Source organism: Chelonus insularis, unplaced genomic scaffold, assembly GCF_013357705.1.
Source record: "Chelonus insularis isolate UGA/USDA-ARS -01 unplaced genomic scaffold, ASM1335770v1 contig_3_pilon, whole genome shotgun sequence".
Taxonomy (NCBI): Eukaryota; Metazoa; Arthropoda; class Insecta; order Hymenoptera; family Braconidae; genus Chelonus; species Chelonus insularis.
This window is the reverse complement of record NW_023276556.1, coordinates 1,548,034-1,566,338: the sequence shown is the minus strand read 5'-3', so window position 1 is coordinate 1,566,338 and position 18,305 is coordinate 1,548,034. Positions and strand designations below refer to the sequence as shown.

Sequence of the window (18,305 nt, the reverse complement as noted above, 5' to 3'; positions counted from 1 at the left end):
AGAAAAGAAATAGACGATAAAAGCGAGGAATACATCAGAACCTTCCAAGTAAAAGGTTAACTATTCTATTTTAACTTTATTTTTTTTTTATTTCCTCTCATGTTTTTTTTTACATACTACTAAACCCATATCAGAGCTTTTCCATGTTTTCTTAACATGTTCGTCGGTATTGCAAATGTTGGTGGTTGGGTTGTGAGGTCCGGAAGAGCATCGATCCTCTTGAAGTACAATGACCTCGCAACCAGACTCTTTTTTCTTCATATGAGAATGAATAGACCTTAGACTCTCTTTCCCTTCAACTTAAAACACTCTTCAACGACTCTTTTGGTTTCGGTTTCCATGTTTTCTCTACTAAGTTTTCCCTAAAAGCTTTGAACACCACCACAAGCTTTTCTGGTTTTTATAATATCATGTAACTTACGTAAAAATCGAGTCACAAGTCTATTTACATGCTGGAAATTTTTCTTATATTTAAAGACAAAGACTTGAGTACTTGTAAATATAGTTAATAGGATCTTAAGAAAGGCTTCTCAACTGATAGACCTTTTTCCCTCCTCACTTTTTATTTTTAATCATTTGAAAATTATTTTAATTAATAATAAGAGAGCTGATGGTTGAAAGTTTTTTAAGAGTATTTTGTTTTAATCAAATTGAAGGACTTAATTTAAAAAACAAATATAGAATATCGATTTCATGTTTATGATCGTCTAGAGAAATAATGTAACAACATTCTGAAACAGAGGCAAAACCTAATGCAATCTCTGAAGGGTTAATGCCTCCAGGGAGTCTAAGCGTTTCGTAACTGCCATGACAGATATGTATCGACGTAATCTTAACCGTCTCAACGTCCCTCAAACCAGATTATGTTGTTTTATGTTATTTTATCCATCACAATTTTTCAACTTTTTATTGGGATCATCGGGTTAGTAATCGATCTATGGAATAATTTATAACTTTACTTTTTTTTTTATTTTATACTTGTTATATTTGTAATTCAATTAATAGTTTAATAAAAACTTTTAAAGAACAAAAAACAAATAAAAATTCCACTTGAAAACAACCATAAATTTTAATTTCCAACTCCACACAATTTTTATATATTTTTTTTCAATCAATTATTTTATCAACGATCGAATAGATATCACACATTCGAGCACATCTCGATGAAAAAATTGGAGCAGATTCTTAAAATAACTCTATGAGAATAGAAAATTAGAAAAGTCAAATATTATTGATTATTGGAAAATTTTTTATAGTTATTTTTAAAAATATAAAGGACATTTTCAATTACTTACTTCACAAAACATTAATTTTTTGTCTAAGAATTAAACAAAAAACCTCTTCCGTTTATTCTACAATCAGACTAGATTTAGTATGAGAGTAGCAAATGTTGGAAACAGTGGGTACCACGTCAAATCAACGAGTCTATTATTCAAGATCATCTGCTAGAACAAAAGGTACATTTATCTTTTAAGATAATTGTTAGTGAAAAATAAGTCAGTTTTAACATATTCAATGTTTCAACTAGACTACTCTTATCATGTAGAAGTAATGACGTCACAAGCTACGGGGTGTGGCCCCAACTTTGCGTGACGTCACGCGCCAGTGGATGTGCAAGAATAATCGGGTCAATCGCTGCGCTCTGACTATTCAACATCAACCATTTCAACCCTTTAACTGTCTGTCACTCTCCCTTGATAGCCATTTCCAACTAATTTTTACAAACGCATACTCCGCGACTATAGATGACCTAACTATTGTATCCAACGACCGAGAAATGTTCCTGAATTACATTGTGGTTACTCTAGAAAACATTTATTACATCTAGTTGTGGAGACATCAATCATTCTCTACTTATTACATACTTCATACAAATTACTTTTGAGGGTCACAGAAACTAATTATTGGATTGAATTTCAAGTTTCTTTTTTTTTTGTTTTTAATTATTAATCACTTGGTTGTATCCATCGACACTTAACGAGTTTTTTCTCATACTACATTCTCTTGAAAAGTGTCTTTGAATTCAGTGGCGAAATTTTAAACTTCCTCTAGTGGAAATTTAATAGATTAAAATTTTTCTGATGGAAAAAAAAGTTTTAAAATTTTAACAACTTTTCCTTTATCAGTAAATAAAGTTTAAAGAACTGATAAATTTATAATTTAATTTTTTTTCAGCAATAATATATATATATATATATTATTAAGTGGACGTAATTGTTTAAAACAAAACAATATTAAATTGTATTTGTGAGTAAAACTTTGATGTGAACTCTACAATATCGATTTGTCGAGTAAATGTTATTGATGGTGGTTATTTGAGAATTTTGTAATATAAATTAAGACCCGAAATTTCTGAAATAATTACCAACGTGAAGTTTACTGTCTAATTGGATTTCAATTTATTGGTCTACAAAGCAATTAGCTGCTGAATATAAAAAAAAAAGTGATTAAACATGCTAGAATGCACCAAATTAATTAGAGGTTTCGTCGAATACCATTGTACTTGTTTATTTCTGGGACCTACGTTGCGAATAATTGTTTGTTCTCCGAAACTTACACCTTTAATAAAGATGTTTTTTACTTTTGTCTAGACAGGAATGCTTTAATAAACGATATGAGTATTATTTCATCTAAATCTACTTCAATTCAATTATTTATTTGAATCTCTGAATTTCTGACAACCGACAATTTCTGAATCTTCAATTTCGTTAAAAATTAAATATTCATCATTATTAGATCTTAATCGCTGTGTTGGTTGAATAAAAATATTAAATAAATATTCAATGGTAAAAGAAATTGTTTTCTAACAGAAAATAATAGAGAATTCTTTTGATAAATTTATCTATTCTGTCTACGAGATGGTGATCTATCTCAACTAACTGAGATAAAAAATAGCATATTTTATCTTTTTTCTGTCCTGATTTTTGATACTTTCGTGAAAGAGATGTAATTTTTTTTAATAAACTTCTCACACATTTAATAAATAAATTGAAAGAAACCTTTTTTTATATCTATGTTTAAAATCTACAAAAATTTTATTGCATTTTTCATGCATGAATATTGAAAAACGGTATTTCTGAATCAAGAATAATTTAATTTTTCAGTGAAGTCCTTGATTTATGTTAGGCACATTGTTTTTTCAGTGAAAAAATATTGGCACGTTGTTTTAACATTAAGCCAGATTATAGATAAATTTTTATTCGATGCTTTCAGGGATTATTAATTATTAATGCAACTCGAAAAAAAAAATTTTGCTGAGGCAACAACAGATATTCGATCTGTTAACACTTTTAACACGCTAAGCCTCTTCAATGTTGAATACCATAAACGAACTATAGATTTTAACACACTATGAAATGTGTAAAAAGTGTCTACAAACCATGTATAGTTTGCTTATGGACATTTTACATTAAACTTTATGTGTGTGCTTTTAACACGTTTATGAAATCCTGGAATTTACAGTGCAATTGTAATAAAAATACTGAAGAAACTAAGAATATCGTTTTATCAGTCAAAGGAAATAGTTTCAGAAATAGATTTTTGTTTCAAGAATTTTTCACTAAGTGAAGTAACTGAAAAAAACGTTAAACCAGCTGAATTTTAAAATTAATTAAATGGTACTATTCGTTTATGCATGTTATAGATACAAATTTTTTATGTTAAAGCTACCGAAAAAAATTTCTCGCTTCTAAAAGCAATGTTCTCCATAAAAAAAAAAGTTCCTTTGAGCTTTGAATATATATTTCAATATATTTTTCTCTCATTAACAAACAATTATGGTCTGGTTAAGATCTAAAATTATTCTCTTTGTAAAACATTAACTGTTCAATCAAAAAAACCGAGTGGAAATTATAACATTTTATCCTTTGGAGAAGTTTTCCTAAGAGATTAAGTCAACAATAGACAATTTACTCCAATTTAATTTTCATAATAAATTTGAATGCAGCTTATTGTTTCGGGGATAAATAAATTTGATGGGACAAAACCAGGATAAGCGTATATTGGAACATTATCGTGGATGAAATTATAAGTACCTGTAATACGACTAAACCCTAGATAAAGTATCGTTGAAACACGACGATTATAAACAGATTCGCATTATTCCCAATGGGAAATTCCCACCATATTCTCTCGACATTCTCGGTGTTTGCGAGTCTATAGTACGAGCTTTCACTCACAATCCTGATGTTCATATCGTGTAGATGCACGATTGACGCTCACTATCAACAATTCACACACATATATTATACCCGCATGCACTCACACAATCATGCACCCAACGTGGTGATATTGCATGCGAACACCGGTCTTCTACAATTGCCGAGTTATTTAGTGTCAGACATTTGTTAAGATTTTAATCTTCACTTTTAATACTAATTACGCCTGTATCACTGGTTAGAATTAATATTTAAATTTTAATGAGAATTTTTTTAATATTAAACTCAAGAAAAAAAGCTGATAAAATTAAATGTTCAAATGATATGTCCTGAGAATTAAAAGTTGACTAAATTAAACTTAACCATAATTTTAATTGATTTACTTTGATTCCAATTGATCATTAAGAGTCGGACGAGTGTAAATGGAGAGTAAAGTTAATCTAATATTTATTTTGGCTACATTCGTGTTTATTTTAACGTGGGAATTGTTTCTATTACTGATTTATCACTTAAAAAATCACATGGGGATTTTTTTAGATTAAAACAACATTTGTCATACTCATCAACTAAAGTGCATTGCAAATAAAAAAGACTTGAAAATAGATTAACAAAAATTTTTTTTCCAGCATAAAACAGTGATTTAGAATACTTGTAAATTAAATAAATGTCATTTCAAGCCCCACAGCTAAAAATTATTGAAAAAAAAAGATTAAAATTATCATTTTATCTTCATTAATTAAAAGGAATTTATTTTATAAAATAATAATGCGAAAATAATGATAATATTTCAACTCAGAATTTAAAACTAAACTGCAACGAATAAATTTATTGTATTGAATATTATTGTTTAACCGATATTCTTGCCATGAAGATAACGTCAGTACTATTCTGGACAAGAGCCAACATAAAATTATTTCTCTTGGTTATGATTACAGAAACAGAGCATGATGGTACGACAACTGGAGGAGGAATTGAGACTGAGGATGCGGGGGCCAAGTGTGGAGATGCAGCAGCAGATGGAAGTTCTATACAACGAGAATGAACATCTCACACGAGAAATAGCAATACTCCGGGACACTATAAAGGTAAATTTATTTAACCCACATATCTTTTATATGTTAAATTAGAACGATCTCTTCACCACGATGCTATAAGGGTCCTACAAAATATTTACTATAATTAAATATGCAGACTCTAATGGTCTTTGATAGGTCATTTATTCACTTCATTTTCACACTTTACTTGAAGTATTATTATAAATAATAATGGCATTAATTATTATCCTCTTAATAATAATAGTAGTAATAATAATAGTGAGAGGAAATTTTTGTAAAATTAAAAAAAAGACCCTTAAATGAAGAAAAAAATAGAAAAAAGTGTTTGTTTCCCAGTAGTAAAAACGTTTTAGGTCAGACGAGAATTCGGTAACGAGGCTACGGCCTCAAGCTATCCTGGATTATAAAAGTCTCACTCGTAAAGTACATAAGAACTGCTTTAATGCACTGGGTTTCTATACATCCTAGCATTTTAACTCACACCACAAAAAATACTTAAATTATTCTAATCAATAGTTGAAAGTACTTGATTCAAGTTTTTTTATTCTTAAGATTTAAGGGGTTATCGCCTTCTTATTTTTAATAATAATAATAATAAAATATGAAACTTAAACATTTTCTAGAAATATATAGTACACGTTTATTTTCAGTTTCATAAATTCATTCTGGTCTTTTTCAGTTTTATCACCATTTTTTGTATTCTACACTCAAATGAATATAGTGTTTTTACTTTATTATTCTCATTTTAAAATTCAGTAGAGTAGTTAAAAATTTATTTAATAAAATAATGATATTTTTTAACAATGATTATTTTTTTAATTCAATTTTCTATGTATATTATTTTGATGTTTTCTCATTCTTACTAAAGAAATTGATTTACGACAAAACGGATGAAATAGAATTTTTTTTGAATTAAAATATTCTTAAACCATTCATAAATCACAAAGTTCATTGCACCAAACGATAGTATAATATTCTGGCATGAAAACTGATGTAGTCATGTAGTCGACCTGAGCACATAAATGAAGAGTGTCTATAAGAAGCTAAAAAAGGCAGGACAAATGTCTGGCATAAAATCTAAGCTTGTTTATCGCACGTATTTTTGTTTTTGTGATTCTCTTTGTTTTTAGTGTTCTCGTTTATGTTAAGTTACTAACTGAACGTGACCCACGAGAAGTAACTCTTCCGGCATTTTGATGTCTAGAAGATGAACAAAAAGCGGAAGAAAATGAAATCATTGCCCGTTCAATTCTTTGTCGTGGTTCGGTCAACTTAAAGTGACGTACAGGAAGCAACTGGTCGCCTTTGGCTACGCGCCAGATTATGCAGACGCTTTCTCGTTTCACTGCTCATTATCGTATCTCTAGATTACTCACCCTGTACCTTAACCACCACCCCCTGACCTCATCCCTATATTCTCCATCCCTTTTCTCCATTTCGTAAAGTCTCAACATCACTCGCAAAACCCCTTAAACTCGTTCCGAATTCGACGTAAATTGAAAGCCCAGCGACCTGCTCTCTATCACGTTTCATCCTATGGATTCCAAGTCACGTTTTAACTTTTTTCATGTTCTACCAGCAAACTCTTTGATCACTATTTTTTGTTAACGCGACTAGATTACTCTATTGCTCTATACTTTAAATTTATGTCAATCACTTGAGAAAAAATTTATCTCATATTGTTCAAGAAATACTTATCTATTCTGTACTTGTTACATAAAATTCAATAAAGGTTTTATTACATATCTTATTAAATTTCAAAAGCCCTGATAAATTTCAATTTTCAATTTATTATTAAAAATCTCAATAATGATCTGTTCGTATATAAAAAGAAAAATTAAATTAAAATAAAAATCATCTTATCCCGTTAATTGGATTTCTTTTTTTACAAAATGTTGTATAAAATTTTGTTAAATACTCTTATTAAAATGTAATCTCATATTCTTTCCTTCTGTTTTTTTTATTGAAAAATGTAATTATTGTTATTTAAAAATTGAATATTGAAAATAGTATGTTTAATTGTTTTTAACTTTTAGCATGAAGCAAATTGAATTTTAGCTAATCCAAATTAATTGATAGAAGTCACTTAAAATGTTGAGTATCAACTTTTTCTCTTCTAAAGATGATGTTCCCTGTAGAGACTCTATTTCTAACTTAATTGCATTTCCGTCATCAAAGAAGCGTCGTAAACTGATTACATAAGGTGTTGATATAGTTATATGTATATGTGTGGTGAAGCAAATAAAATCTTAAAACATTTACAGATTTATTAGAGATAAATAAATAATTAATTTTTGGTGTCAGTGTTTATTTCTATACTTTTACACTTAACTTATTCATTTTTATTGATTTTTTTACTATCAGGAAAGCCCAAGGCTAAATGGGGTACTGAGGCAAGATGGGGTATGTGCAAAATTCTTGGCAAATCAGCCATCACTACTTTTTCTTTGGATTGTACACTTGTTTAAAAATGAATACATACTTAGCTGCACATAATCTGTGTGTTGATGGTGTGTGAAAATTATACGCAATGCATTCTTGACTTTTATATTTTTAAGATCATAAATGTAAAGTAAAGTATTTCCCTCATAAAAATTAATCAACTTAAATATCGTAAATCCCTTTTAAGCCAAATATAAAACACAACTTTTTTAATAAATCCCATAAAAAAAATTATTCATTATAACTTGATATGCCTAAGTTATTGTAAATACCCCATCTTTTATTTCAAATAAATGTCGAATATATTTATTTAATCTAATTTATTCAAAATAATTTTTGTGTCAAGATTTACTACGAAAACACTGAAAAAAGAATATAATTTAGGATTAATTTTTTATTTGGATTTTAATATAAATTCATTTACAAACACATTTTATTATGTTATATAATTAGGATTGATATTATATATATATATCCTAATTGATTAAATTCATTATGTTATGAAATAAATTCTTTTATTAGTGTCTTCGTAAAATTAATCAATATCCTATTTTGCTCTAGTTTCGTTAATCTTTTTGATGGTATTTTCCATAATTACATAAATTGATAAACAATACGTCATTAGTTACTTCATCATTATGCCAACAAAATTATAGAAATCCTACGACATATTTAACAATAAATAAATATCAATACAATCGTAATATCTTGTAATCATTGTTTATTTAATTAATATTTAATCAGTTGATCAACTTAAACTAGTCCATTAACAAGCTAAATTCTTCAATATTTACCACTGAAACATTAATATTGTACAAAAATGGTCACACATTACTAAATTCATTTTATTACTTCACAAAAGTATAAAATATGTAATCAAGTTAGTTTATTACAATATTTTTGAATCTTCATGAAAGGGACTATTAATCAATTAAGTCAATATTTCAAACTAATATAAAGTGGAAAATTTTGTAAAATATTGTTGACGAAAAATAAATAGTGTCAGTTACATTGCTTTTAAGACCATAAAAACATATCACAAAGTTTATTGATGCATATTTCTGTCTTCATGATCTCGCTATTTTCATCGCATGTGTCTTTTATCTGACATCATCAATTATAAATTTATTTTTCCTATCAATCTTTTTCATCACTATTAAATATTTCTGTATATTATGTTATAACACGTGTGTCAATATATTTTTTTTTCTGTTTCAGGAGCTCGAACTGAGAATAGAAACCCAGAAGCAAACGCTACAAGCTCGTGATGAGAGCATTAAAAAGCTTCTGGAGATGCTCCAAAATAAGGGGATGGGTGAGACAATGAATATTATTTATTAATAATTAAATTTTCAAATTATTCTTGAATTGCTAGTTTTCATCATCATCCTATAATTAATCAAATATTTTTTAATAGTTTAATAAAACAAAAAATTAATTATCTTGAAAAATATTTGATAAAACACTGCATAATAATGCATTACTGGCAGAAGTATTTTACTCATTGTTTTTTTTTATTAAAGAGTCTGACATTCTTTTTTAAAAAAAATTTAATTTATATGAGTTCTTCCGAATGTAAAAAATACTATGAATAATAGCATTGTGCTCTTTATTTTCCAATATAAAAAATTCAAACCATTTTCTAATGAGTGAAATAACTATTTTTTCCTTAACTAAAATAACTTTTAGTCTATCTACTTTTGTGTAAAACCGATTAAAATGTTATTTATTGTCAATAACTTGGAGTGGTTTTTATCTGCAATAATATAAAAGAAACTTGGGAAATAAGTAGACTGTCAAGTGATAAATATTGGGTACAATAAGAATTCGTGAAGGATTTATAATGTATGCGATACATAAGTTGAAAATTCTTCAACTCCTTTTCTCCTTTATATAAATGAAAGATGAAAATTCTCGAGCGTGGAAATGACGGCAGAAATATGTAAAAAAGATCCACGGTAAATGCGAAAGAAAAGAAGAATATCTGACTGGCTCTCAAGAGAGAAACACGATCATAGCAACTGAGAAAAAATGTCAAGCACGTTATTCTAAGTTGCATACTTCTTTTTTTTTACCGACTTACTTTTTTTTCAACTTTACATCAATCAAATATAAAAGAAGTACTCAAATATTCATAGTACTTTCTATCTTCTTTTATTCGCAATCTCAGACGACGATTTTACACTTCAATATTACGGATTACTGAAGTCAATCCATCAGATTTTGAATTTGTTCTCTTCGTATTTACATAAGAAAAAATCATTTCCACACACATCTACGATATTTAATATCACATTTTCGTTCTTATAAAATGTATCTTCATCATTTTGTGTACACAAAATTCATCTTTTTCTTTTTTTATTACATTTCGATATATAACATCTGTAAAGATCATTTTTTCTTGTAATTTTATTTCTATAAAAGCTTTTTTATTTCACGAAAATTATTTTTTCATTTAAAAACTCTTGAAATTATTTCTCCTGCATAAAAATTTTTCTAAGAATAAAATAAAAATTATTATTTGTTTGAAACTATTCCAAGAATAATTTTTCTGTTAAATTAAAAAAGGATTTGCGAACAATCTCGCGATCTTCTCGATGCTTTATCCTGTTTCAGGAAAAGAGGAGGAGAGGATCATGTTCCAGCAGATGCAGTCCATGGCCCAGAAGCAGGTCCTTATACATTCTATCCTACTACTATTAATTCAAAATTACCCAGTCGTGTTTTTTTTTTTTTTATTAATTAAATAATTAAAGAAAAAAAAATCGCGTCGCGTAGATAATATATTTTTCGTCTTGTATACATCGGTTTATATGTTGTACTTAGGAAGCTTGCAAGTAGTTGATTTTGTTACGCTATGCATTCGCTTCATCTCACTTTTTCATTATCATTAATCGGTCAATTTCACTAAAATAAGAATCACTGTGTTTTTATGAATATTTCTAAACACATTTTGTTTATTTTTTTTATGAATAAGAAAGAATTTTTGCATTGAGTGTCTAGAAATATCTTGATGTCAGTCCATATAAGTTCAAGAGGTAAACACTCAAAGATAAAAAAAAAGGCACAAGTTATTCGATATTTCTATTTTTAAGATACAAAATTTTAGAACTATCTATTTAATATTTTTATATTTAAAATTATCAAAGAAAAAATAATGTGAAAAAAATCAATAAATTCATGCACTGTATAAAATATTTCGTTTCTCAAGCAGATTATTGTTTTATAAAATAAAACATTTTATATTGAAATTTAAATTTTTAAAGTCATTGAGAATAATAATATTTATTGATTAAATGTCATTATTATTTTTTCTCTAACAAAATTTATTATCGTACATAATATTTTTTTATCTCAACTTTACACTTGTAAGTTTCTTTTTAATTTTTTATCACCAGTATTTTCACATATTATCACTTTAAGTATTAAACACTTTTAAATAGTTCTTATCAAGACAATTTTCCTAGTTCACAAGCCATATATTGACCTGCTTATCAGTTTGTAGTTTAATAGGTTTTTAATGATGATTAGTTTCAAATTTTTCTTTTCTAGTTTTACTTTCTCACAATTCATGCAATCACCTATTATTTTATATATCATCAGTATATATGTACATATTTCTTTTGATTCACATACAAGCCTCATGAGCACTTTCGCACGTTCATTTTAGCAGCAATATGTGTGCTTGAAAGTTAGCCCCAACCCTCAAACTTTTTTTCTCTTATAAATTTACTGAAATATTCGTATCTAACAGTAGTTGCAGCTTTTATATTTCTTTTTTATTCCTTTCATATCGAAATTCCATTTAAATATAAATAAACCGTGTTTTCAATTTGCCCATTCAGAAGCAATTTATTTACATTCAATATTTACTACTAAGATCATTTTTAGTAAGCAACATTGAACAAATAATTTTTTATAATAAATCGTTCATCGTTCAAAGAAAGTTAAATATATTTAAGAGCTGCAAAAACTGTTTTTTTTTAATCAATATTTAACGTCGTCAATTTTATGTTATTGATTATTTAATTATTTAATTCCGCACATCGTTTTAATTATTTATCATTCTTATTATACACTAATATTATGATTATTAATTACCATCATTGTAATTTTATTAAAATCATCTCACTGTCTTTTCACAACTCATTGCATTACTATATGTATGTGCTCGTTATAGATCCTAGGATCTAGGTGGAAGTTTCTCTGTGTGCCTATAAATAGAGACCATATTCAAGAAAATATTGAATTTTTTTTCTATTTGAAAAAAAAGAGAGAGAAGAGAGTTCGGAAGTCAATTTTACATATATATATACTCACTATTGTGTGTGTGCTATATTATCACCTTTTACTATCTCTTATCACGTAAACCATCTTGTGGTCATTATTATAATCATTCTCTATAAAATATTCTCTCCCCTTCTAATTCCTAATTATCGTCATCAATCATCTCCATTATTTTTTGCTTTACATCCTATTTTAAATGCAATCTTATTCACTTATACCTCCACTTTTGATTCTTCTTCTTATCTTTTTCTAATTTGCTATTTTAGTTTATCCTCTTGCTTTCTTCAATCAAGTCCACTATTATCCTTGATTCTCTTTGCTGCTACGCGTGTTGTCAAGTAATCACACTTTTTTTGAGGGTTGTTTCCTCTGAAACAGTATTTCACTAAAGTGGTGACAGTTAATTCAACGCATTTGATTGTATACAATTAATTAATTGGTTTTCAACGTGTACCCAAAGGAAATCTTGTCCATTTGTTTTAATAGATGAACGTGACTATCATGAGTCACGCTCGTAACACGCGAAAGGGCAAACTTTACTTGTCGTAAGAGGATCAAGTATTCAGATCCTACTATCATAGTTGCTCTTTAGGGATCAATCGAAACACAATAGTTTTACTTTAGAGATCGTTTTATTATTATTTTCCTCGACTTAATCTTCTTTAATTAAATTTATTTATTACTCTTTTCAATCGAAAAGAAGTCATGAGAGCATTAATTCGTATAAAATGGAATCAATTGTTATTTATTTATCCACATTATTATTTTTATGAAACAAATTTCAATTTTCGTAGTAAGTTTTTTTTTATTGTTTTTCATTGTGACAATATGAAATATGCAGCAAAGAGTGTCTAATAATTAAAACCAAATTAAAATTGTAGCTTTAAATCGTGACATTTTGCTTATTATTTATCCTTTTAATTAGCTCAAAGTGATGATTTATAATTCAATTATTTCTGTTTCATTTCCTAATGCAAAAAATTTAGAAAAAAGAAACTTGAATATATTAGCAAAAATTCAATAAACCAACGATTTATTTAGAAATTGATTTCAAAAAATCATCAAAAAAATGAAATATACTGACTAAAATGCTATCGAAACTGCGTGGAATGAATTGCTTTGAATGTGTAGGAATTTTTATTTTCTTATATATATACATATTGATAAATATACATATATATAAATATATTTAATTTTAAAAAAATCTTAGAAATAATCCTCTCAAGAAGGATTTCATGCTCGTATACTTCCCTACCGTCACTCTCATCTCTCCTAGTTTAATGTTATTGAAAAAAAAAATATGTATATCTTACGCAATGCCATCTTCTTCATCGTCATCTTTGTCATCAATATCAACTACAACCACAACAAAAATTCGTCTCGCCTCTAGGACAAAATCAAAAAATTATTGGCCATCCATGCACGCGCTCGACCAAAGCGACGAAGGACCAAGCAGGTACACTCATCGACACCCAGAACACTTCAAGACACTTTTCGAAAGAACGTAAATAATATTAGATAAATTCAACATTACATCAATGAAAAAAAAAACAAAAAATCTGAAAAAACTTTGGTATACACATGAATAAATTTTTTTTTTATTATTCATTTTATTTTTATTTATTTCGTTCTTCTATATTCATAAGTAAACACACAAAACAAAATTTTTTTTAGCTACAAAAAATTTTTTTTTCGGGAAATATAACAATCTTATTGACAGAAACGCGTTTCCAAAATTTTAGTGATGACAAAACACAGTTTAATTTTAATTTTAATTTAATTGAAAAATTAATTTACAATACTTTTCATGCTATCAATTATTAATCAACTATTTTTTTTATCACATTTATTTTTCCCAGTGATGAAATAAAGTTATTAGTATTATTTATTGATATCCTTTATGCGTTTACATCAATGCTCATGATATTTACGAAAAAATATATAATATGGCACGTATAAATGTGATCCACGCATCAAAGAATCGAATCGAAAATCTTGCAGTTCTTTGAACCATCTTCGAATTTCAATAAAAATTTAAAGAAAAAATATCAATAAAAATGATAAAAAGAAAGAAAGATTTTTGATTCGATTTCATATTGTTTGACACGAATAATTTTCTTCTGCCTTTTTAAAATTCAACAACATAACAAGAACATACGGAATGTTTAAATCCTTTGCACTACCTCGTCTCACAAGATAACTATCACTATAAATGTTATACAACTTTTATTGTTATATAATTTTGCTTTTATAGAGACTTTTATTGTTCTCCAACATATTCGTCATTTTTTGTCTTCACCATTTTTTATGATATTTTTTCATTGTCTTTATGTTTTTTTATGATCATTTTTCTTCTTTTTTTTATTCTTGTTGTTTATATTTATACATACACAATTGTCAATATATTATAATCGCGCTTCTTTTGTTAAGGAAAAAAAATATACTAACGTTCATGTGCCGTATTCACAACTTCAAACTTCAATAATTTATGCATAAGATACTCTAATGATGGCTGAAACATTCAATCAATCATAGCTAATATTTTTTTTATTAGACTATCTTGTGTATTGCAGTCTTCAACAATCATAACACGCATAATTAGCACATAAACAAGTAGTAAAACTACTGATTAAAATAATTTTATGAAGAATAAATTTTTTTCTTATGAATGACAATTTTGATTGTAAAATAAATTACTGAATACATTTAATTAACTAAGTAAATTAGTAGTTATGCTCTTGTGTATAATTTAGTAGAATGAGATCTTGTCCACAGCAAAACGTTACCGCGATTATTAGACGCGCAGACGCGGATTTCCCGCAGCTGCAATGTCATTGTGATAAATTGAATCAAAATTAGAAAAAAAAATTCTTTTATAAATTCGAAAGTGATTTATTAGTGCAATGATAATGAAAAAAATATTTTAATAGAAAACTAGAATGAAATGCATCAGAAAAAAAGAAATAATAAAATAAAAACGCCGGTGAAAGCGACGATGGACAAAATGTCGGCCGTACGTCGCGGTGGGCGAAAGAACTGCGGCGTCGCCCGGCGTCGATTGAATTTTCAAGAGGAAAAATAAATGATTGTTGTCTATAAATAATATTTTTTTGACATGCAATAAAGGTATAGAAATAATGGAAACAGAAATACGATCGTATAAATAATCGAGAAAAAAAAAATTAGTGTGCTTGCCAATAGAGTTTAATAAATGATAGAAAAGAAATAGTTGGAAGAATATTTTTTAATCCCCAAAGGACAACAAAGTTACCAGTGGGGTGCCGGAAGCGAGCAATTTCCGATCGTACGGATAATATTGATATCACTATAAAAAGTGAATAATAACGCAATGATAATTGCTAGTGAAAAGTGTCTGATAAGTTACTTATAGAAAGAATTAAAAGTCCTGAAGAAAAGGATTGAAAGAAGCTCAACGGGAACGTCGCTATTCTTTCGTCAACCGAGACGCTACGAAAGTTACCGCTTCCTTTTAGAATGCAAGGTGGTTAGGCATCGATATTGAGGCTAGAAAGTAAAATTATACACAAAAAATTGGTCATATAAAAAAATAATAAAATATTCAAAGTGATACAAAACGATAAATATATTTAGCCTCAAAACGATTATTAACCACCTCATAATCATGATCACCACCACCACCACCACCACTGAAACAATTCAAAATCCAAGACGAAAAAATAATTTAATCCAAGTCTATCATCAGAGCAAGCGCAAGTAACGTCTGCTATTGCTTGTTATAAGGAGCTCAAAGCTACGAACGAGTCTCTGAAGAGCCTCCAGACGCAGCTGGAACTAGCGTACGCCTCGACGGCGTCTTCAGGAGCTCCAGTAGCAGGAAGTGGGGTTAGTGGTGTCGGCGGCGGTGACGGAGCTTTCGGTAGCAGCACAGCCACTCATTTAGGTGGGAGCGTGGCTGTGCCTGGTGGTGTTCCAGGCAGTACAACACTCACCGCCATATTGGAAACGAAAGATGCACGCATTCAGACGTTGGAGAAGGAGGTCAACTTGCTGGAAGCCGAATTGCAACGGATCCGTGAGTGCGGTGGGAAACTGCGGGAGCAACTTCTAAAGGCAACAGCTGTACCAAGTGGAACGACAACCCATTTAGGTGGAAGCGTCACCCCTGGAGCTTTGACGGCAACTGGAGCAGGTACCGAAACCATTGCAAGGAGACATTCCCTGTCGCTTCCAACTGCACTTGAGAGCCTTCAATCATCTGTTCTTACTTGTGGACCCTCTGTGACCTCTCTTGTGCCACAGAGCCAAACTCCACTAACGAATCCGTTGCTTACCGCTTCGACAGGTCCTTCAGCTGCTTCATGCTTGACTGGTATTTCATCTGGCTTATCAACTGGTGTCACCAATCCCTACACTGATCGACATCAGCCGCAGTCGCATCAACAGCATCACTATCATCATCATCACCATCAGTATCCAAGCCAGCAACAGCAGCATCAGCAAACCATCCAGCAGCATCTCAAACAAATCGAGCCGGCCGCCGCCGGCGCACTGGCCCTTCATGCACACACCTTCAACAAGCACGATCTCAACTTCAAACGCCAAGTAAGTTTCTTCATCAACAACGTGCGGATCGAAAAGAACGACGTCATCTAGATGGACGACATCATCTTCTGAGGCATCAGTTTGTTGTTCAGATGAAGGGGAGGTGAGGGGAATCGGTGGTGGATTTCTCGAGAACAGTTTTATCTTCGATATTATTGATATTAGCAGGATATTACTATTATTATTGACCATTTTACAGTCCATTCTCTATTTGTTGTTCTTTCTTTCTATTATTCGTGAGCTTTGTGTATATTTTACCACTACGTCTGTCATGTAAAACTATATATCCCACACAGTAAAAAAACTTGTGTTTATTTAACTACGTTTTGTGTCTAAAAACGGTCGACATAAAGTTTCGTGGCAGTTTTATGGGTGTTATATTGCTATATAAATACACAAACATCACTTTTGGCAAGTAAATTTGTCATTATTGCTGTTAACTCTCATTCATTAAGTGATCAATTTATGATAAATAATAGAGAAGTGGGGTAATTTATAGAAGTTTCTATATTTTGCTCGAAAAAAGTCATATATTATAGACATTTCTGCATAAAACGTCAACATTTTCTATCATAAATACATATCTCTCTATCACAATTTTAATTAAATATACTATAATTAAATATTGCTCTTAATTCTTCACATCAACAAACATTGCAACATGAGTTTTGCAGTTTTTCTTTCATTTTAATTTAAACAACTTTTGTAAATTCAATAATTATATAATGTTCTGCCATTACATATATATATATATATTATTAATAACTTTCCATTAGCATTATTTTTTAAATATAATGATAATTATAAATACACGAATCTATAAAGCCTCAAAATTTTTTTACACGAATTTGAAAATAGCATTTTATTTTTGTATAAATTATTTCGCTTAATATCTTCCATGTTTTGAATATTATCCAATATTTTGAATATTTATAACTTAAAATATAATATAAAAACAAGACCGTAACTAATATTTATACACAATATTTTTTACTGTGCAATATGTGTGATCGTACTTCCGTTTCAGTACCCTAGTAGAATGCGTGAGGCTATAAAGAATTTATATTTATTATATATCTTTTACTTATTTATACATATACATTCTTAAAGAGAAGAGTCGAAAGTAAACTCAAAGAATGAACATATAAACGACAAAAAAATAAAAAAAAATTAGATAAAAAAATTGCCAAAAGGCATTCGTGTCTTCAGGGGGGTCAAGTTTCTTACGCGATCCTAAAAGAGACATAAATAAAAACAACCATATATTTTTATGGTTGATTGACTTATAAACCACCCGTGTTCGAAGATATTTATTGCATATATATATATATATACATATACATATATAATACTCTTAATCCTGATCAAGTAATCACAGTACCTTTTAAAAAAAAACAATATCTCCTTCCCTTTTTGTTATTTATTTTTTATATTTTCAATACAAAACATTAAATATATTGCGAAATTATATAATACTATAAATATTATATATTTACAGACTAACACAACACTCAAGTAAATAGGTAGTATATTTTTTGACCCAAAGTATATACCCCTGAGATATAGATAAAAGACAAAAAATATTATATATATACAATTCCATTAGGCTTATAAATTATATATTAGAAGGTAATACAGTCTCAAAAGCGTATAAAGCTCAAATGGCGATCGTATAAATTAAAAGAAAGTCTTTTGGCTGTGTAGAATTGCCGAATCTTCAATGTGCGTACCTTAAAAAAAATTATTATTTATAAAAAAATAAAAAATTAACTATTAATTA

At 28.8% G+C, this 18,305-nt stretch overlaps 1 protein-coding gene across 11 annotated transcripts in view; it reads left to right on the top strand.

Annotated features, from left to right (window-relative positions):
- brp (bruchpilot) overlaps positions 1-18,305 on the top strand; it is a 46,817-nt gene that overhangs the window by 9,506 nt on the left and 19,006 nt on the right. For 5 of the 11 annotated variants that reach the window (XM_035086268.1, XM_035086272.1, XM_035086267.1 and 2 more), the window contains exons 2-5: positions 5,093-5,242; positions 7,577-7,615; positions 8,873-8,969; positions 10,271-10,326. In XM_035086268.1, coding sequence (XP_034942159.1) covers positions 5,093-5,242; positions 7,577-7,615; positions 8,873-8,969; positions 10,271-10,326 — 342 coding nt within the window. Of the gene's footprint in view, positions 1-5,092; positions 5,243-7,576; positions 7,616-8,872; positions 8,970-10,270; positions 10,327-18,305 lie in introns of those variants that run through there. The other 6 variants (XM_035086271.1, XM_035086269.1, XM_035086279.1 and 3 more) reach the window with 3 other exon arrangements.